The sequence below is a fragment of the Saccostrea echinata genome, unplaced genomic scaffold (genome assembly GCF_033153115.1).
Source record: "Saccostrea echinata isolate AGI-Se365-2 ecotype Australia unplaced genomic scaffold, CSIRO_AGI_Sech_v1 ptg000033l, whole genome shotgun sequence".
Taxonomy (NCBI): domain Eukaryota; kingdom Metazoa; phylum Mollusca; class Bivalvia; order Ostreida; family Ostreidae; genus Saccostrea; species Saccostrea echinata.
In genome coordinates this window covers 2,843,561-2,864,602 of record NW_026889782.1, presented here as the reverse complement: position 1 = coordinate 2,864,602, position 21,042 = coordinate 2,843,561, and the positions used below count along the sequence as shown (strand labels likewise).

General features: G+C 32.8%; 1 protein-coding gene across 1 annotated transcript in view; it reads right to left on the bottom strand.

The window, feature by feature from the left end:
* The window catches only part of LOC133199268 (multiple epidermal growth factor-like domains protein 10), a 41,861-nt gene that overhangs the window by 4,236 nt on the left and 16,583 nt on the right, over positions 1-21,042 (bottom strand). Inside the window, exons 3-11 of the mRNA XM_061335102.1 lie at positions 13,893-14,144; positions 13,532-13,669; positions 9,647-9,784; positions 7,989-8,129; positions 7,098-7,235; positions 5,419-5,559; positions 4,864-5,001; positions 1,182-1,295; positions 572-709 (exon numbers count right to left, since the gene is read on the bottom strand). Of these exons, the coding sequence (XP_061191086.1) occupies positions 572-709; positions 1,182-1,295; positions 4,864-5,001; positions 5,419-5,559; positions 7,098-7,235; positions 7,989-8,129; positions 9,647-9,784; positions 13,532-13,669; positions 13,893-14,144 (1,338 nt within the window). The remainder of the gene's footprint in view (positions 1-571; positions 710-1,181; positions 1,296-4,863; positions 5,002-5,418; positions 5,560-7,097; positions 7,236-7,988; positions 8,130-9,646; positions 9,785-13,531; positions 13,670-13,892; positions 14,145-21,042) is intronic.

The window sequence follows — 21,042 nt, the reverse complement described above, 5'->3', positions numbered from 1 at the left end:
ACACTTGGCGGGAAAATAATAATAATAAACAGAACAATTTCAATAGGTCTTTCCACAGAAAGGTGGAAAGACCTAATAATGGCATATCGGGTCGATCAGTCTAATAGACGGCTCAGCTTCACCTCGCTGACAATGAGATTAATCAACCCGATATATTTCTGTTGACAATCAGCTACAAACCAATTACATGTAAGTTATAATGCCTATCAGATTTATATGAGCAAAAAAGATTTATCGGCCTAAAATATATATGTTTTGAATACATATGAAGATTTCAATTACTTTCCATAACATTTATTTAAAAAAAAAGAATCCCCCTTCTGCACATTTTTCATTTTTTTCATTAAGACAATGCAGCTCATTTTGACATTTGAGAACGATAGGATTTTAGTTATAATTCAACATTAAAACTTAACTGTTATCATGTTTATTTGTAAAAATTTTATCTAGTTGAACGGCAATTAACTATTCGACGAATGTTTTATTTTTTTCATTTCAATATATATCAGACACAAAATGAATACTGACGATGTAATATTAAGCTGAAGGTGTTTCTAACATTTTTATTTACCTTTGATACAGAGAAAGCCTTCGTATCCCGGAGAACAACCGCCTAAACATGTTCCGTTTCCATGGTGACACTGAGCTTCATTAAGACAATGTCCACAGCTCTGATTGCAGATAATTCCATACATTCCACCGTCACATTCTTTACATTTCGATGAAAAAAAAATAAAGATTCAAACAGTAATGTATATATTTTTTCATTTTTTTTTTGAATTTACATCTTTATCATGTATGAAAAGAATTGACAACAGAAAGAAAAGACGTATTTGATAAAATAACATTAGGCACAGATGTAACTCATGTTTCCAACTATGATAAAGGATTTTTTCTGCAAAAAGAAAATGCTTTTGAAAAAGTAGAATTTGAAATTATTTCTCCAATAACTATTAATAACACATTATGTAATTCGTTACAGTTATAATCCGTGTATTTTTCACTTTCATCTAACAAATATTTGTTTTGAGACTTTCGCAATTCTGTTTATTTTTTATAAGCTAAATGTATACTCTGAGCATTAGATTGATACAGCAATATAACATGTACAATGATCTCTTTGAATGTCTCTTGATACTTGTCTGAATTGGTACCTTTATTACATAAAGTCCCCCTCCAACCTGGCTGACAACCCATCTCACACTCCCCAGTAAACCTGTTACAACGTCTGGACACTTTACAGTGATCACTGCATTCATAAACACAGTCTTTCCCATAGTTATCCGGCAGACAGGCTTCAATATATACAGCATAATTATGAAAGACTTGACTTGGGTAAACACCTGATCATTGAGCAGGTTTCCACTATTTCTATTAATAGTGTTGTGCTTTTTTTAACTTAGACGACTGATGCATTGCATATATAGGTGGTAAGCTAATTACAAAACTGGACATTTTGTGAGTATTAATGAAGCCCGCCTACTTTATACAATAAGGAAAGTCGAACTAAATATGTAAGAAGTCAAATGCATCAGTATGAGAATGACTTTGGAACAGAAACAAAATCACGTCTGGTTATTTGTAATCTTTGTGAAAAGTATTAACTTTATGTGGTTCCCAATAAAAGTTACGGGTTTTACATAAGTTTAGCACTTCTCCTGTCATGACCTTGAACTTAAAGAAAAATGTCCCTCGGACAAGGTTTATAAACTCAATGTGAGTCAAGTTCTACTGTCAGCATATAATGTTGACAGGATACAGCACTTGACAGTCATTCTACAAGAACATGCCAAATTAACAATGTTTTATGTTGCTGACAAAGGATGACTGCAATTAAGGACATGCGAAATTTGCGATAAAATAAACTTTCAAAACAAGCATTTTCTTTTCATTACAAGAACGGTCAACATCCAATCTAGAACTTTATGTAATTACGTTTAATAAAAGTGTGTATTTACGAAGTTATAATCTGTTTTCAAAGGCAGGGGTCATCACAATTTCTTGAATCCCGTTCGATAATGAGGACGTCCACTTTTTATTGACTTCATACATAGTCAGCGCATGTTTGTCTATTGTTCTACATTTAACAGTAGTTGTATATTTGCATAAATAATGATGCGTCAAAACGAGATTAATAGACAAACATGCGCTCATGGTTAAAAATAGAAAAAAATCTGCTTCTTCTTACACTCGCTCCCTGTTGTTACCAAGGGTTGTGACATGTTGACTATTATAATGCACCACGTGATTCTTTTTTACCTAAGGTAACTTTGTGAATAGTAAAGTCCATCACGTGACTTAAAGGGTAGCATGTTTTTTTGCTAACTGGGACATTGTGTTCGAACACGTTAAGTCATCTGGTTTCATCTTATATAAAATCTGCTTTAATTACATTGCCATGCTCATATTGTTAATTTCGTTTTGAAACCTATGTCAGACGTGTATTTGTGCCAACAGAATGGATTGATTGATTGATTGTATATTGTTTTGCGTCCCATTCGAGAATTTTTCACTCATATAGAGACGTCACCATATACCGGTGAAGGGCTTCAAATTTTGACCTTTACTCGGCACTCAGGGCCATTGAGCAGTGAGGGATCTTTATCGTGCCAACGCCTGCCGTGACACGGGACCTCGGTTTTTAAGGTCTCATCCGAAGGACCCGCAACTTTCACTTCAAAGTGCCGAGCGCATGGCGAAGGAACAGTTGCTACCTATTTTTTATCGACTTAGGTCTGTAGCGGCCGAGATTCGAACTCACGACCTCCCGATCACGGAGCGAGCGCTCTACCGACTGAGCTACCGTGAACGGTCAACAGAATGGAGAGGAAGATTGGAAAGAGAGATCACGTTCTTTTTTTCAAACAAGTCATTGTTATTTATCAAATCTAAATTTAGACCCATTCTAACAATGTTAGCGCCACCTCTCATGCATACCTTATGTTCAATCAAGGGCGAGTAAGTGTAAATTCTATATATTTGGAAAGCAGCAATGACAAAAACATTGAATCATTTTATTGTATCACAGTCTTAAATTATTTTAAGATTTAAATTTGGTTCCAAATTGACGGGATTCTTTCATAAACATACAAAAGTGAAATAAGGTTTAAATATAAAAGCAACAGAAGCAACCGAAAAAGATCCAAAAACCGGCGTTAAAAGCAGTCATCCTTTACCGTTGTAATGTCTTAACTATAACTTAAACGATTTATTTCAACTCTTAAATTAAACATACAAACGTGGTTATGTAAAAGATTTAGCTATATATATGCAGAAAAAAAGTTTTGTTATGAACACAACATAAGATTTAAAACGTATTCCACTGCTAGTCGTATGTCGCTCAGCGATCCAAATAGATTGCATCGAATGTTACAGAATTTTTATCCCCAGATATAAAGAAAGCAAACCACTATTTGCGAAGAAATTTATGGATCTTCTTTCAAACAAAACTATATAATGTAGCTTAAAATTAACCAATTTCCGTAACGATTTTGTTCTACTCAAAATTTGTTTTGTTTAATGGACTTTTGAGTTTGGATATTGTTTGTTATCATTATATATTTCATTTTAAATTGCACACACAGAATGTAAATTTCACAAAGAACTAAAACTAACCTGAAAGTGTCCATGGGACCTTATATAATCGATTCTAGTTGCTTGTCAGGTAATGTAGGCCATTACATTTTAGACATAACAAAATGAATTAGACAAAAACAGTTGTCTCCCTTAACAAATTAGTTTATGTAACGGTAATTGATCAGGAATGTTTCTGTATTAAAGTTATAAATTTTTTTTTAATTATTTCATTATTTACTTATGTAAAGATTAATATCCGCGGCGACATTTTTTTTAAATTTAAAAACGGATTCATGTGAGACTTTAATTCACATATTTAATTATTCTATACTGAAAATCAGATATGCAACGATAAATTCGTAAAATTCAGGTTCATTTAAAAATATATATATCCTGTTCAAGCATTTATTTTCGAAACATTACCTTAAAACCAATGGTAAAATGAAATTATTGTCACGAGTTTACGATACCAGTTTTGGAGATAATTTTTGCAAGTGTACAGATTTATCCCTTGGTGGTTAGTGTTGTTAAACTGGTTATTTGAAACATTTTTTTTCATGTTATATACATGTACCCTGTATTAGTCTTTTTATCGTAGAATGATGGATAAACAAAAAATGAAATAATGGTATATCGGGTCGATCAGTCTGAAAAGCGGCTTGGGTTCGCTTCACTGTCTAAGAGATTTATCAACCTGATAAATATCTGTAGACAGTCATTAAGAAAACAAAAAACGTAATAATGTTTTGTTTTTTTTCATGTTATATACATGTACCCTGTATTAGTCTTTTTATCGTAGAATGATGGATAAACAAAAAATGAAATAATGGTATATCGGGTCGATCAGTCTTAAAAGCGGCTTGGGTTCGCTTCACTGTCTAAGAGATTTATCAACCTGATAAATATTTGTAGACAATCATTAAAAAACCAAAAACGTAATAATGCTTATCAGTTTTGTGTAAGAACAAACATAGGCTTTAAATATATCTGTTTTGAATACATATAAAGATGTCAATTACTTTCCATAACATTTATTAGAGAAACAATCCCACTCTAAACACATCTTTTACTACGTCATTGTAGTTCATTTCCACATTTGACATTAATATGATTTCAGTCACAACATTTAACCGTAAAAGTAACAATCTTTATTTGTGAAAATTTTATTCATTTGAACCGTAATTAACTAATCCAGTAATGCTATTTTTATTTCCATATACATCAGACACAAAATAAATAGTGATGCAGTAATATGCTGACGGTGTTCCTAATATTTCTTTTGTTTACCTCTGATACAGAGAAAGCCTTCGTATCCAGGAGAACAACCGCCTAAACATGTTCCGTTTCCATGGTGACACTGAGTGTCATAAAGACAATGGCCACAGCTCTGATTGCAGATAATTCCATACATTCCACCGTCACATTCTTTACATTTCAAGGAAAAGAAAAAAAAGATTCAAACAGTGATGTATATATTTTCATTCATTTGTATTTACATCTTTATCATATATGAATAAACTGATAAAAAAGAAAAAGGGCGTCTTTGATAAAATAACATAAGTCACATATGTAATTCATGTTTCCTTCTACGATAAAGGGTTTTTTCTACAAAAAATGCAATTGAAAAAGTATAATTTGAAAATATTTCTCCAAATACTATTATTAACAAATTACTATGTAATTAGCTACTGCTATAATCCGTGTATTTTTCACTTTCCTCTAACATATATTTGTAAAGAGAATGTTGCAATTCAGTTAATTTTTATAAGTGTCGAGCATAAGATTGTTACAGCATTACAATGATCTCTCTGAATGTCTCTTGATACTTGTATGAATTGGCACCTTTTTTACATAAACTCCCTTTCCATCCTGGCTGACAACCCATCTCACACTCCCCAGTAAACCTGTTACAACGTCTGGACACTTTACAGTGATCACTGCATTCATAAGCACAGTCTTTCCCGTAGTAACCCGGCAGACAAGCTTGAATATAAACAGCGAAAGACTTTATGTTGAGAAATAACTTATCATTGAACAGGTTTTCACTGTTTCTTTCAAAGGTGCTGTGCATTTTCATTCTTAGATGACTGATGCATCGAATATAGTTGCGGTACGCCGGCTAAGGAATGGGACGTATTTGCGAGTTGTAATGAAGATCGCCTACTCTACACTACTAGACAAACCGAAGTAAATGCACAACAACCAAAATTCATTAATATAACAATTCTTTGGGAAAAAACAAGGGCCCAACATCTAGACTTGTCATCTTTGTGAAAAGTATGAATGTTTCACCATAAGAGTTCTGGGCATTACATAAATTTGGCACTATTCTGTTGCTATTTCTTACAGAATTATGATCTAGACGCAACTTTTCTGCGTTAACTTTAATGCTCTTGAATTTAGAAAGTGAAATTGGGTCAAATCCGTAAGATATCTTCAAGACATGAGCCATACTTGTATGATGTATGAACTTACACTGTTTCGCTATTACAAAGCTATGGACAAACCATACATTTTACAATTTTTCTTGCATGAACTTTGCACTTATGATACACGCTCTAGTCACAAACAATTTTTCTATTAATTATTAGCTGCAAATTCTCCACCATTACAAGATGTGGGCTAGACAGGGACTATTTTTAAGTGACCTTGAAATTTATCAAATGACTTGAATTAAGTTTATGACATGTTTTCATGTCATTTGACACGTTCTTCGCCAGTGATATTGAGCTTTTCGGAAAGATCTTGAATCAATGTCAAAACACAATCTTGGTCATAAGCAATCCTTTTGCCAGATATAAGATTCCTGTCTTTTCCCAAGGTTTTGACCTGGATACATTTGCGTAGACAGACTGATCAATAGACGGATGGACAGATGGACAAGGGAAATTTTGAATTCCATCGAACTTCGTTTGCTGGGAATATATAAAGAAATTGTCAAAATACAGCAATAAGAGGAACAATTTTTTTTTAATTAAAGCACGTACAGAACACATTCTTATTAATTCAAATGTTATTTTCCTGACCTCTAATAAATAATGCTCACTGTCTTTATCAACTTTGATTGATTGATTGTATGTTTGTATGTTGTTTTACGACCCGTTCGAGATTTTTCCACTCATATAGAGACGTCACCATATACCGTTGAATGGCTTCAAATTTAGACCTTTACTCGGCAATGAGGGCTATTGAGCAGTGAGGGTTCTTTATCCTGCCAACGCCTAACGTGACACGGGGCCTCGGTTTTTAGGATCTCTTTAAGACCCGCAACTTTCACTTCAAAGTGCTGAGCGCTTGGCGAAAGAACAGTTGCTACCTATTTTTTTACCGATTTAGGTCCGTCGTGGCCATGATTCAAACACACGACGTTTCGATCACGGGGCGAGAGCTCTTCCGACTGAGCTACCGTGACGGTCAACTTTGAAACATAAAAACAAAATAGTTTTCTACCTTGATCACTATATACGTTTATTTCACATTAAGAAAATAAGACATGCCTAGACAGAATTTTATGGCTCTACCTTTAACACAAGGAGGTCCTTTGTATCCAAAAGAACATCCATGTAAACAAGTACCGTTGATATGGTGACAGTGAGTGTCATTTAGACAGTGTCCACATCTCTGATTACAATTATAGCCAAACATGCCATCGTCACATTCTTTTCATGTTAATAAAAAGAAAGATATGATTATTGAAAAAAGCGTTTGTTATAGTAAAGATTTATATGTATAGAGAGAGAGAGAGAGAGAGAGAGAGAGAGAGAGAGAGAGAGAGAGAGAGAGTATAATCTAGCTAGATTCTGAGAACTCCGGATTTTTTTCCATCTCAGCTTTGAATTTTAGTCCCATGTACTTCTTTTTCAAATATAAAAAAAAAAAATCTGTGTAATCTGGATACTGTCTATTTTGTATTCCGAACGGCCATATTGGTCCCAACCGCTCATAAATCCGCTCACACAATATTAACTGAGCCATTACAATGCAATTAACACCTTTCGAGATAGATGTTCGTGTTTTTACATAAGTGACATGAAACAAACTGAAACCCCGGGGTGACAAATACTTTCCAAATATGATTACAAGTGAAAACGTATAGAAATGACGCAGCATTCCTAGCAAAAATCACATACTGTCATTACCGCTTTCTAACGTGAAAAAGTATTTTTTCGTACAAACATTTTTATTCATGAAAATTAGAAAACGAAACAACTTATCTCATATCTACCTTTTGTATTCATAAAATCCATAAAAAAATCCACTTACATTTTTCGAATAATTCGTTTGTCTCAAGACGTTTTTTGCGCCTTTTCCTATTATTTATTTACGTAGAATTATGCATTACACTATCAATGCTGTACACTTTATTTCACTCTGCATAACCTAGAAGAACTCATACTTATAACAGTACATACCTTCGTCACACTTGACCCCCTTCCATCCTATTTTACAACCTCCCTCACACTCCCCGGTAAACCTGTTGCATCCTCTGGTCACTCCACAGTTTGCACTGCACTCATATCGACAGTTCTTCCCATAGTTACCTGGCTGACACGCTTTAAATATGAATTAATTAAAGTATATTATAGATCATATAAAATTCTAATTGACCACATATTTATGTGCAATTGTTTGATTTTATGACCGTCGTTTCGTTATTAAACTATTTATTTTATTATTCAAACAATTGTAAGTTAAATATTCTGGCAAGTGGGTTTTACATTTTTTGTTGATTAAAACAAGTGTAAATGGTGCGAATTAAAGGCTAAATCTTTCATTAATATGATAATAAAGCAACTTTTATTGAACTCTTGAGTGGACAGTGCATGTATGAAAATCTTAACCAAAGTAAACAGGTAAACAAATACCTTGTTCATAATCTAGAGTGTTTCAGTGTTAATCTTATACGGTACAAAATTTAATTCACCAGATGCGCATTTCGATAAAATATAAAATATGCTGTTTGTTGACACTATGAACTTTTTTGAAAAGTAGGTCAAAGTTCAAGAGTCACGAGTTCGGTAATCGTGGTCATTTACTAAAAACATAGGGCCAAGCAATATTTGTGCACAATATCAAGTCAATACCTATTACAGTTTTCGAGATTTAAGGTGTGACGGACAGACAGACGGACGGACGGATAGCCAGATGTCGGGTAAAGTGATCTCTCAAAATGAAACGTTATCAGGATGAAACCAGACAGAAATCCCTACAAAGACTTCGTCTTAAGGATCTCGTTTTGGGTCTACTGAGGTCTTCAAGATATTAAACATTTAGATAAATTCGGAGAGGTTTTAGCTGGAAAGCAGCGCTCGAAACAAATTATTCTTGTTAACTTGTTCAGAATAAAGTTGATCTTACTGGGACTTTATTATTTGTGGTCTGCCAGGTATCATCCTAAAATCATTTCGGTGTAATTAGGAATGCGATGTTATGTTTCACAACAAGACAGCAAAACTGGTTTTATGATTTACAATTATACACCTATTAGGAGTTTAACTACCAACCTAAAATATTAAAATAATTAGATCGGTAATACATGTATTTACATGCCTATAAATTCCTTTAAGAAAGAAAGGTTAATCTTGTAATTATTAAGTATATATGAAACAACCATTCATTACATAAAGGGTTCATTCCTAAACAGCAGTGAACATGAAGGAAACGATGCAGTGACAAGCATATAAAAGATTTTGAAAACACATTTTCAATCCTCTAATGGAAAATGGCATAGGGCAAACATATGCAAATAAATTACTTTGAGGAGGAGAACAGTCAATAAAAATAAAGATTCCCACACTACCAGTTCGGATCCCACAAGACAAAAGTACCCAGACAGGTTAGGGAAATCTAACTAAAAATTGTTGAAAGGTGAATGAATGCGTCTGTCATTTAGCCACCTTTCCATATATTTCATTTTATATTCTATTGACTGACTGATGCAGAATCATTTTGTGGGACTAAGGAGAGTAACATCTTGATTTCTTTGAGACTAAGCTTATGATTTTTAAATGATAAACAAACTCTTAATAGGAAAAAAGCTTAACGCATATAGTAAAGAACTATTTCTTACCTTTTAGACAAAGTTCTCCCCGCGCTCCCGCATTACAACCATTCAAACACGTGCCGTTGACATGGTGACAGGTTTCTCCGTCACTACAGTTACCACATGATAGAGAACACTCCAAGCCGTATGTTTGTTTGTCACACACTGAATGAAAAAGGTTAAGATAACAGTGACAGATTTTCTTGATTGATTGATTGTATGTTCTTTTACATCAAAACGTAAAATGTTTCACCCATATAGAGACGTCACCATAATACCAGTGAAAGGCTTTAAATTTAGACCTATATCGGCACAGACGGCTATTGAGCAGTGAGAGTTCTTTATCGTGCCAACGCCTATCGTGACACGGGAAGTCAGTTTTTAAGGTATCATCCGTAAGACCCACCCGTGACTTTCACTTCTAGTGCAGGGCGCTTTGCGAAGGAACAGTCACTATCTTGTTTATGTCTTAGATTTTACAGGGCGTGGCAAAAAAAGTCGAACCCGGGCCATCCAGTCACGAAGCAAATGCCCTACCACTAGGCCGCCGTGACCGGTAAAAGACAACCAATAAATACAAGGCAGTGAACAGGACATTAAAAACTCAGACCAAAAGAAATTCCTGAGGAGAAATCAGACCTGCCCTGGGCCTTATGTATTGATCCAGTAGTCGTAATAATCTGCAGTCAAGTTTAAAACAATGATCTAACAATTGGTATACAGTATGTCAGTCGAAATATGACCCAGTTAACAGTGTTACTTGCTCTATTACAAGGTAATTATAACGACCGTAGAATTTCTGAAATGCTGAATTTAATTAAGAAATAAACAACAATGTTAAAAAGTTCTCTGGGATATGAACTTGGTTGGTCACGTGATCAAATCCTGTGAAGCCCGAAGGGCGTCTCAGAAGATTTGATCACGTAACCAACCAAGTTCATTTCCCAGTGAACTTTTTAACATTGTTGTTTATTACTTTTATTTACATTTGAAACGAATATTCTGAATAGAACTGCATTTATTACACGAACGGCCCGCCGTATTGCTATGTTGTGACGCGCAATGACCTACAAGCTGTTTGGTCTTGAGAGTTCGCCTCGCTCCAACATTTGAATACTTACATTGATGTTCAGCAGTCCAGTTCAGGAAATATCTGTACGTAATGAAAAAAATAATGATCGCTACTGAGAATAATCTTGCTATTATTGTATGAATTCTTTATACATGAAGTCAAAAGCGGTGGTATCGTCTTCAGTTTACATACCTTCAAAGGAATTTCGGGTTAAAAAGGTAAGCGTGATTGTAGGATAATTAAAAACATTCTTCACACCGAAGAAAGAACTAGTGATCATTTGTTGAATGAAAAAAAAAACATATATGTTTCAATAATTTTATCTTTTTTCATCGCTTTAACGGCTTAGAAGTTCCGAAACCAGTGTCACCGGGACAGAAATATGTAGACATGATATCACCTCGCTGTGTGATTCGGTCACGCCATGACCTCTGACCCCCTAATAAGTTCATACAGAATTGAACATATTGTCTCTTCAATAGGTTCATCTAAGAAAAAATATTTGCAAATGTAAATAATAGAGGTTGTTGGATTTATTGTAAGACTATATTTACTATTTGTCAGTAGCCTGCCTCGCTTTAAAAATTAATCGTTCTCAAAGCATGCTCTTGAGAATCAAATAAGATGGGTGACATAAAACACCGAATTTGGGTGATAGAGGAATTTTACTACATAGTTAAGGTAAGTTGACGATAGAAAAGCTTAAGTCATCTCATTTTTCATAGTTTTCGTCTGCAGTCAGTAAAAATTCCGAGTATGAAACAGATGGGCCATACTCTGCGATGTCAATTATTTTCTAGTTCGAGTTCACTGGGATCTAGAAGTAACTCTGGTTAATTGTTTCAAGGTAAAGTGAATGTAGAGTTGATCCCCACAAGTGCTTTCTCCTTCTTATGTAAAGGATTCGAATAATTTCTTAGTGCGGAATGAGAAACTCCGACTTCCTTTTAATTTCAACTTTAGGGTGCATTTTTATTAGAAGTATATGATACATGTATCATAAACCCTTTTTATTAATTTTTGCGAGGAAAGGTTTCAAAAAGTTTTTTATCTTACTAGCTCTGGGGTAAAAAATTATTTTAAAATATCCAAAAAGTTCCTTGACGTTTCGAGAATACACAATGGATTTACACCACATCTCGAATATGCAAGGAACATCTGCATATGATCTTTACAGCAGTTAAAATTTTAGAATAGAGTAAGGATAGGGGGTTGGTAGAACTTTTCCTGTATGGTCCCGGCAATATATCTTTGTTTGTGAGAATTCTAATGAAGTTAAGAAATCCAGAAGTCATTTTCGTTGATAGGGATGTTATAACTATTAAAGACTGAAAGGTGATTTCTAGGAATTTCATCCTAAGAAAGTGTACTATGGGGATTTCGAAATGTAGAATTAAAGCTTCCTCTTGAAAACAGTTGTAGTAATACACAGCTGTGGCCTTCAATTCGACATTCAGATATATCGATGATGATTTATCGATTAACAGTACTTATTTTCATTCGTATGTCGACTCGATATATCCCAGTGAACTTGAAATAAAAGATACCACAGAGTCTGCCATATCTGTTTCATATTTGGATGTTTTACTGAATAAGGGCAATTAACATACGAATGATAAAGGGCAATTACAACTGAACTGTATAACAAACGAGATGACCTAAGCTTTTCCATCGTCAACTTTCCTTATTTATGTAGTCATATTCCACTATCATCTGCTTATAATGTCTCCCAGCATATTCGTTATTTAAGAGCTTGCTCTGAGTACGATAAATTTTTAAAGCGAGGTAGGCTACTGACTGATAAGTTGATGTTAGTTGTATTTCAACAGCCTCGTTTAAAGTCAACATTTTCTAAATTTAATGGTCCTTATAATGATATGATTATAATTTATTTTAGATGCTCAATACCTAAGCACTGTTAATTAAGTTTAATTGAAAAGTGTAGAAGCAACAAAGCAACACCTGGAAAATATCTATAGAAAATATAGGGTGTAGAATTCAACTTGAAATATGATGGAATGCAAGAATTTTTTTATGATGAAGTTCACAGTACCTATTATTTCGTTGGTAAATGTAAGTTTAAGAATTGACTTTTGGAATGTGAATTTTTTCCGACGTTTTGCACGTGATGGCTTAAGGAGTCTGTGCTGACCAACACCAATAATTGCAAACACTAGTTTGTCTTCTGACATTAAAAAAACAAAGTATGGACTTGCTTTAGCATCTTCGAATAGGCCATCCAAAAGTTTCCAGGAAATCGAGTAAAGCTAAGTGTAAATGTCATAAAGGCCTAATTGTTTATTGATGCAAAATGTAAGTGAATGTATATATTTGGCTCATTGTATGATCAATGTCCATGACTACGCCTACATCTAGGTGCATTGTTTTCATCACATTCACTTTTCTTCCTCAATATAAATCAATCCTTATACAGGAATGGCAAAACATCTCTATGCTACATGTACATAACTTAAATATATACGAAATAAAAAAAATAAAGATTGCCCTGACAGTGCCTACAATGTTATTTGTTCTGTTTGTTTATTGTTTAACGTCCTTCTCGAGAATTTTTTTACTCATATGGAGACACCACCGTTTGCCGGCGGAGAGCTGCAAATTTTGACCTATACTCGGCACTCAGGGCCATTGAGCAGTGAGGGATCTACTGCGACACGGAACCTCAGTTTAAACGGTCTCTACCGAAGGACCGGTTTCGACGTCCCACAGTGGAATTCGTAAGGATCAACTCTTACTCAGCGACTGTAGAGCGAACTCTCTAACCACTGCGCCACGCGGGCGACCCTACAATGTTAGTGTTAGTTTATTTACAAATGACTTACATCTATCACACCAAAGGCCCCGATATCCCGGTATACAGCCAAAACAGTTTCCTGTTGCGATATTACATCTTCCCTCTTGGCAGTTTTCCGAACACTGAGGATTACAATTTTCCGGATAGAGTCCTGGATTACCACATCCTTTTGTTCAGAAAGTAAATAACAACTTACTGGACATTTTTTTATTCATTATTAACATGAAGTATGGGGATATCGATCAGTAATCAAGCGCAAAAGTCCATTTAAACGATAGGTATACATATGTACAAAGTTAAAGTTTAAATAAAAATATTGTAAACCTTAAAAAAAACATTAAAAAGTTTTTGAAAAGTTAAAGTATCAAAACTGCATATCTAAAACTCACCATATATCTGCAATTCACACACTTCACTGTATGCGTATTTAGAATAGTAAGCCGGATATACATCACCATATCTCCGTTCATTGTAGTATATGAAATATCGTCCATAAACAGGACAGTTTATTGTTTGATTTGCTAACGGAGTCCCATTTATATCTTGTTTCTCATGGAAACAAAGATAACCGTCTTCTTTGACTGTAGTATTTGACACATAAATAAAAAACCCAGCAAAGCGACCATAATAGGCACCAGGACCTATTTGAAACAGAATTATGTACTTAAAATCAAACTACACAAATCAGGTTTGGCCGGGAAATACCAGTGGTAAATGCCGGTATTTCCCGTCCTGGGAAATACTACAAATTTTCTCTAAACTGGGAAATATTGGGAAATACTGGGAAATACAAAGTTAAAGTTTTTTTATTTCTTTAATTCATTCAATCTTATACAAAATTCAAAAATAAAATAAACATAAAAACAGAAGATGAATAATATGGAAAATGTCTCAAATTGCAATTTAACATATTCATAATGTATCACTACTCCAGGTCCCATACCCATAAGCATTCTGAAACATTTCCTTTGCTGTATAGAACTGAAGTTTTCCAATTCAAGTTTCTTATCATTCTGTAACACTATTAAGTTTATTAATTATAAATCCAAGAACAAAAAATGTTTTAAACAGTGCGACATTTAACTCCGGACACGACATTTGTCCGGACTTTCGCCAACCACTTTTATAAAGATACATGTGAACCATTTATGTCATCTGATGGAATTTTTTAAAACTTAACACATGAACCAAAATTTTCACCTGATTATCTTCTAGGTAAAAAGATATTCTACCTGTAATCAGGAAATCCCATAGGATAATGGTGGGATTTCTTCTCTTAACCAATATCCCACCATTATCCTAAGGGGAGAAAGGGTATCATGTGGGATTTTTTCTCCCATAGAAGTTTGAAAATCCCATTAATTCTTTATAATGGAACAAAATCTCCCATATACTTCAATATAGGAGATAATCTCCCATCTTTTTATAAATATGGGATGTATCCCATATTCATAAAAAAATGGTCAAATTTTCTCCCATGGGATAAAGAAACAACAGTTTTAACCCAAATAAAGAAACAAGTCATTTATTGAACAGTTTAACTATCATTTATTTTGATTAAAGTTTTGTGTTTCCTAAACCATTTTTTTTATTTCTTAAATTTAAACAATTTGGGGTAATGTTTAAAAAAATCCAATATAATTAAAGATTATAATAGCACTAAAAATCAAAAATTCTTTTATGATAATTCTCTATGACACTGAGTTTTCAAGTAAAAAAAAATTCCTCTGTATCAAGACTACATTACCATGATTACCTTATTTTGTTAAATACCACAAATTTGAATGGGAAAGTAGAAAGTATGTAAGAAAGAAGAAATTACTGCTTTGTTTATCCCCCCCTCTAAACATTTACCTAAGATAGGTTAATTTATTGCATACCGGATAAATGTCATTTGTCAAGTTTCACAACACGATCAAATCCATGCACGTTGTTCTACTTTGCTACACTAAATTATAAGCTGAAAAATCACATGGAATTGGATTGTATCAGTTACTCAGAGTTTCTAAGAAAGTATAAAAACTTATTCAATTGCACAAGCTGTAATAATTTACCACATTTTCACTTTTAATTTTCTTTGTAACATGACTTGCTCCAAAGACAGCTGAAAATTATTTTATACACAACGAACCCGATCAAATGAACAGAAAATAATGTTGAAAACAATCTAACCGTCTTCATTATGCACATTTACTCGTAGTTTGCATTAAAAAAAAATATTTGACACCTTTTTAACTAATTTTATAACTGTTTATATTAATCTTACAATCATAAGAATTTTGAACAGTGAACCCTTTCAAAAATAAACATGATGAAAGGGCATGGATCCAGAAATATTTGCGGTGGTACTCTAATTGTTTCATTATACAGTAGAAAAAAAGTTTTCCTTGGTTGTGTTACTTCTTAAATAATAGTAACTGCTGATCTTTTATTTTTCTTTGGTACCTATAATACAATACCTATCGGCTTGGCCAAGATCAGGTGCCCATTTCCAACTAAATGCTGTTATATAGATGAAACTCTTTATAGTTACATCTAATCTAAATGTCTTTTGTTGCATTGCAAAGAGCAGAATGAGAGCTTTCCATTGGTATATAATATCATATATATAGTATCTGCGTCTTTGAAAAAACAACAGAATAAAGTCACAGATTCATAATTTTTGAAGCGTTATGCTGTTGCACTTGATTTTTTACATTTTGAAAAATGGTTAATTAAAATTATTTTGAATGAAACATTTAAAAATAAATATACTTACTTATAGAAAAATCACTCTGGTTTAGTTTGTTTTTTACAGAAAAGAAAAAGGATAAAAATTGTGGAAATTATGAATAAATGTGTTCAGATATACCTTTGTTATATAATTTAAGATTTCATGAAAGAAATTTCAATGTTGGAATAAATGCATAATTTTTAGCAAAAAAAGAGCAAATATAATGTGTTTAAATTTTGTTTATCTTACTTAAGAAAAAAGTACTATGAGAAAAATATGGTGGTTATATGGTAAAATGTGTGCACATTTTGTAATTTTTTCCCATATACTGGTCAAAGTTTTTGTATAGTCCGTAGCCCCATATTTCATTATAGTTTGTGTTCAACAAAAGAATGTATAATTAATCATGCTCTTGTTTGATATTTTCACAGTTACCAGTCAAATAAAAAAACAGTAATGAATAGCTTTTGCGCTAACATCAAAAGAAGTTATTAAAGAATAATTGGTGTCCGTAGCCCTGTATAGTCCGTAGCCCTAATATAAAAGCTTCCAGAAAAAGTCATATACATTATTGATACAATAACTACAATACAATAATATCTTTATTCAAACAAATGCAATGTTTTTAAATACAAATACCACTGTAATTAAAGATGAGATGTCTGAAAATTAATATTTTTCAACTAAAGGCTTGCTTCTGTAGTCTGTCCTGTTATGTTTGTGGTCACAACATATTTTTAAATATACATGAACAAGTTTCCCTTCTTGTGATACATACTGTCAATCCATTTAGAATAATTTGCATTGTAATATTTTTAAAAGGATATTTGACCACAAAAATCCTACTTACAAAAGGGCTACGGACTCTACAAATGAATTTAGCAAATTTACAGACCATATAGCCGTACTTCTGTATTAGCAAGATTTTTTTTCCTGCCTGCATCTACTGCAAAATTGGGCTTCAATGGTTTATTACTTCTCATCAACCAGTCTTAACATCCCATAGTGGGATTTGATCCCAAAACATAAGGATCAACTCCTTACTTTGCAATTTAGTACAAAGTGAGACCTTCACTCTTACAATTTTGCCACTCAATCTACTTGTCACTGAATTGTTAATTTAAAAAAAGCATTGATTCTTGATGGATAAATATTGTACTAATCATGTTTTTACTTCAAATCATATTTTGTAACTTTTTTATGAATTACACCATATGATCATAAGATATTATATACCAATATACCTTTTGAATGAACACCTTGAGCTCCATGTATTACATTAAAATTAAAAAAAAAATGAAGCAATATAGTCTGTAACCCCCCCCCCCCCCTCCTAAAAAAAATCATGCCTTGATTTAAATACAGCTCCTTTTGCTTTTATTTATTATAGTTTGAACCTCAATAATGCATTAATTAGTTGATCTGGAATTTCATTTGGCATTGAAAGTACACAATACATTAGACAATTAATTTTTAAATACTCAAACTCAGGAGCGTGAACTTTTACAGAATGCAAAATAATAATAAAAAAAAAATGCCCAAAATTTAATTATTCAATTATATTTTCTTTAAGTTGATTGTCCACAATAGAGATGTTTAACGGTATAGTCCGTAGCCCCAGTGCTCACATGAAATCCAGCCATCACAGATGCTAAATTAAAGCCCATTCTTGGTCTCCAGATGGTCTTGAACTATATTTTGTTATCAAAACACCAATTACATGTAATTCTGACATGTATTATTTTGTTCTGACAATTTATATTTTACTCGTATTTTGAATTTATTTGAAGTTTTTCGTTTTATTTTGTAAAATTTCACGGGATTTTTGTATAAATTGATTTAATATCCAAATGAAATGATTTATTAAACACGTGTGAACTCCATGATGACACTTTTAACAAATATTTACTGATACAAACAGGTATTTTTCTATGGTCTCTCAATAAATGAAAAATACTATATGTATAGTCCGTAGCCCGGGGTCTCAAAATAGTCAATCAAAAAATGTTTGACACAGTTTTTCTCTGAATATTACCAAATAAGTTTGAAATTTTCATCCCCACATACAATATCTTTAGAAAAAAATGAAAGTACTTTAATGTATTTTTACTTCAGATGTCCAAATAATAAAAGTAGAAAAACTCCCAAAGATTAACAAATTTACCCATGTCCTTTATACACTGTAACATTTTAATCGAAATGACTTATGTGATTTTTCTTGCTCAGACAATGTTTTGTGAAGAGTTTGTATTTGAATTATACTTTTTTTGTTTAGTTGAATATGATAAAGATAAATGTTATGCCTGAATATGTATAGTCCGTAGCCCATTTGGGTCTCTGCTATATTAAGAGTGAAATCTTTTTAACCGCTTGACAGAAATGGACAGAAATTTCAGACAATCTGCCAAAAGGATGTAGTGTTACATAGAACATATTTGTAATACATTTCGTTTGACTTCATTTTTTTGTTAATCTGCAACCAACATGGGCACCTGATCTTGGCCAAGCCGTTATGCACCATTACTGACATGAATTCAATTGATTATAGGCAATTCATCTTAAGGCCATTGCAAGTTTCTTCTATGTTTTGCGTCAGCAGGCACCTTGGTTTTGAACACCCCGTAACACATAAAATAAGAGGTCCACTGTGAGTTAATGCTCACTGGTAATACCCTCACTCTGATGCAAATATATCCGAATAATCCTAATTGGTACCAAATTAACTCAGAGTTCAGTGGATTTATCCGGTTACTTTTGTCTGGAAGATTTTCATTTTTTTTTTCAGAAATGCATGTTGATATTAAATCATAATGATTATCATTTATAACTGTTATAATGCCCTCAATAATTGAACATTAATTAAGCCACACTACATGTATTCCCTCATTGAATAAAGGTACATGTACACATTCATTCATTTTATATTTAAATGTCTGTTTATGTAAAAGAAAATAAATTAAGGAACTTGTTTTAATTAATGAAAAAAAAGTCTTTATTTAAACCTTTATTTTTGAATTAGGAAATTTGACACATGAATAAAAAGAGTAATTAAAAATGCATAATTACTTAATTCTCTTGGTTTTAATTATTAGATATTCAATGTTCAAGTCAACACTCTTTACAAAAATGTTGTCCTTAAAGTTTTCCATGGATCCACAGATCATGAGATTATTTCTCCTTTTATGAACATGTATCTGTGTATACTGAAAAAAGAGAACAGTTGCTGTGTGAGGAAAAGGGTTAAAAAATTTCAAATTTGATTTTTTTTTAAGGTTAACGATATAAGACTGCAAAATTCAATTGTAAATGGTTTGTTGGGTACTAATCAATCAAAGTAGTTTTTGTTGACTTAAGTATGGTTTGTAAAATTTTATTATTCAGTCTCTCTATTCTTACAAAGAATTACCTTTGCATTTCTTGTTTTTACAAGGGGGATAAATCTTCAAATGATACATGTAATTTGCCTTTATTTTCTGTGAAAGAAAAAAAAAATAGAATAAATCATTCAATTATACCATATAACAAAGCATGGATTAAATTTTTCACTAAAATAAGAGAATGAATTGAATATCACTCAAAATTTCTGATTCAGTCAAAATGACTGACTAAAATTCACCCCTAAAGTCAATGTATAAAAGACTTAAAAGTATTATTTTTCATCTATCAATATACCATAAATAAACTTTGTGTATATTCTGCATACATTTACCGGTATCTGTTTTGAAGTAATTTTATGTCTTTTGGAATTTGTCACGATGTCAGATGATGTCATAATAATGGATTTGTTAATCCAATTGCTAGTACTAGTATTCATGTGCCTTACTATTTATAATTGATAATCACTCTAAATCCTAGCTGTTACAGTACACATATAATAATGTTAAGAGAACTGAATCTCTTCTCATATTCATCTGAAAAACATTTTAGCTGTATATTATAAATTAAGTCATAATTATACAGATTAGTTATAAAAATCATTACTGCCATAATTTACACAAATATATACAGTGTACCTACATATTCGATGCTTTCGTTTCCCCAAAATCAACTTGATCGCCAAAAATTACAGCCAATTTCCAGTTGGTGAGGATATGTGGTGAAAATTGCTTATGTCTTACTGGCTGACTTTTCTTAAACTTTGATCAGCATGAAACTCCAGGCCCTCCTGTTCCCCCAACTCTGAAAAAAAAAGAAAAAAAATACAAGAAGTCGAAAGGCAACAATTAATGCTCAGCTGAGTCATCTTTGCAGTGCTATTAATCAAAACATTAATTTTGACTCCATATGGTAGCCTCACCCTATTGGCTGAAATAAGCTCAGTGGTTCTTGAGAAGATGTTAAAAATGTAAAGACTGATGGTCAATGGACAAACTAATTCATCAAGAAAATCTAACTTGAACCTTTGGTTCATGTGAGTTAAATGGCACTATATACAATTATGGAGTGTTTAGAATGAAGACTTCACAAATTATGAGGTCTAAGTAGGGTTGTCTCCCTCTGGCAATTGTGCCCAAGGGTGACAACCCTACTTAAACTTCATGATTTGTGATTTCTGACTTCAACCCTACCCAGATCTTATAGTTGTGATTTTTTTCCTTCTAAATAACCCATAATAGTTTCATTATCCTGAAAATTTCAAAATTAAAAAAGGTAGAGTGAAAAATATATCAGTCAAACTTCCTGTGTTCTACCATCTGCTCTGATTCCATACATGTACTTTCAACATATGTCAACATACAGACAATTTTGAGTTATCTTGATTAAATACAACATTTTATTTTCATCTAAGGGAGAGAACACATATCTGTTGTTACCATGCACATTCA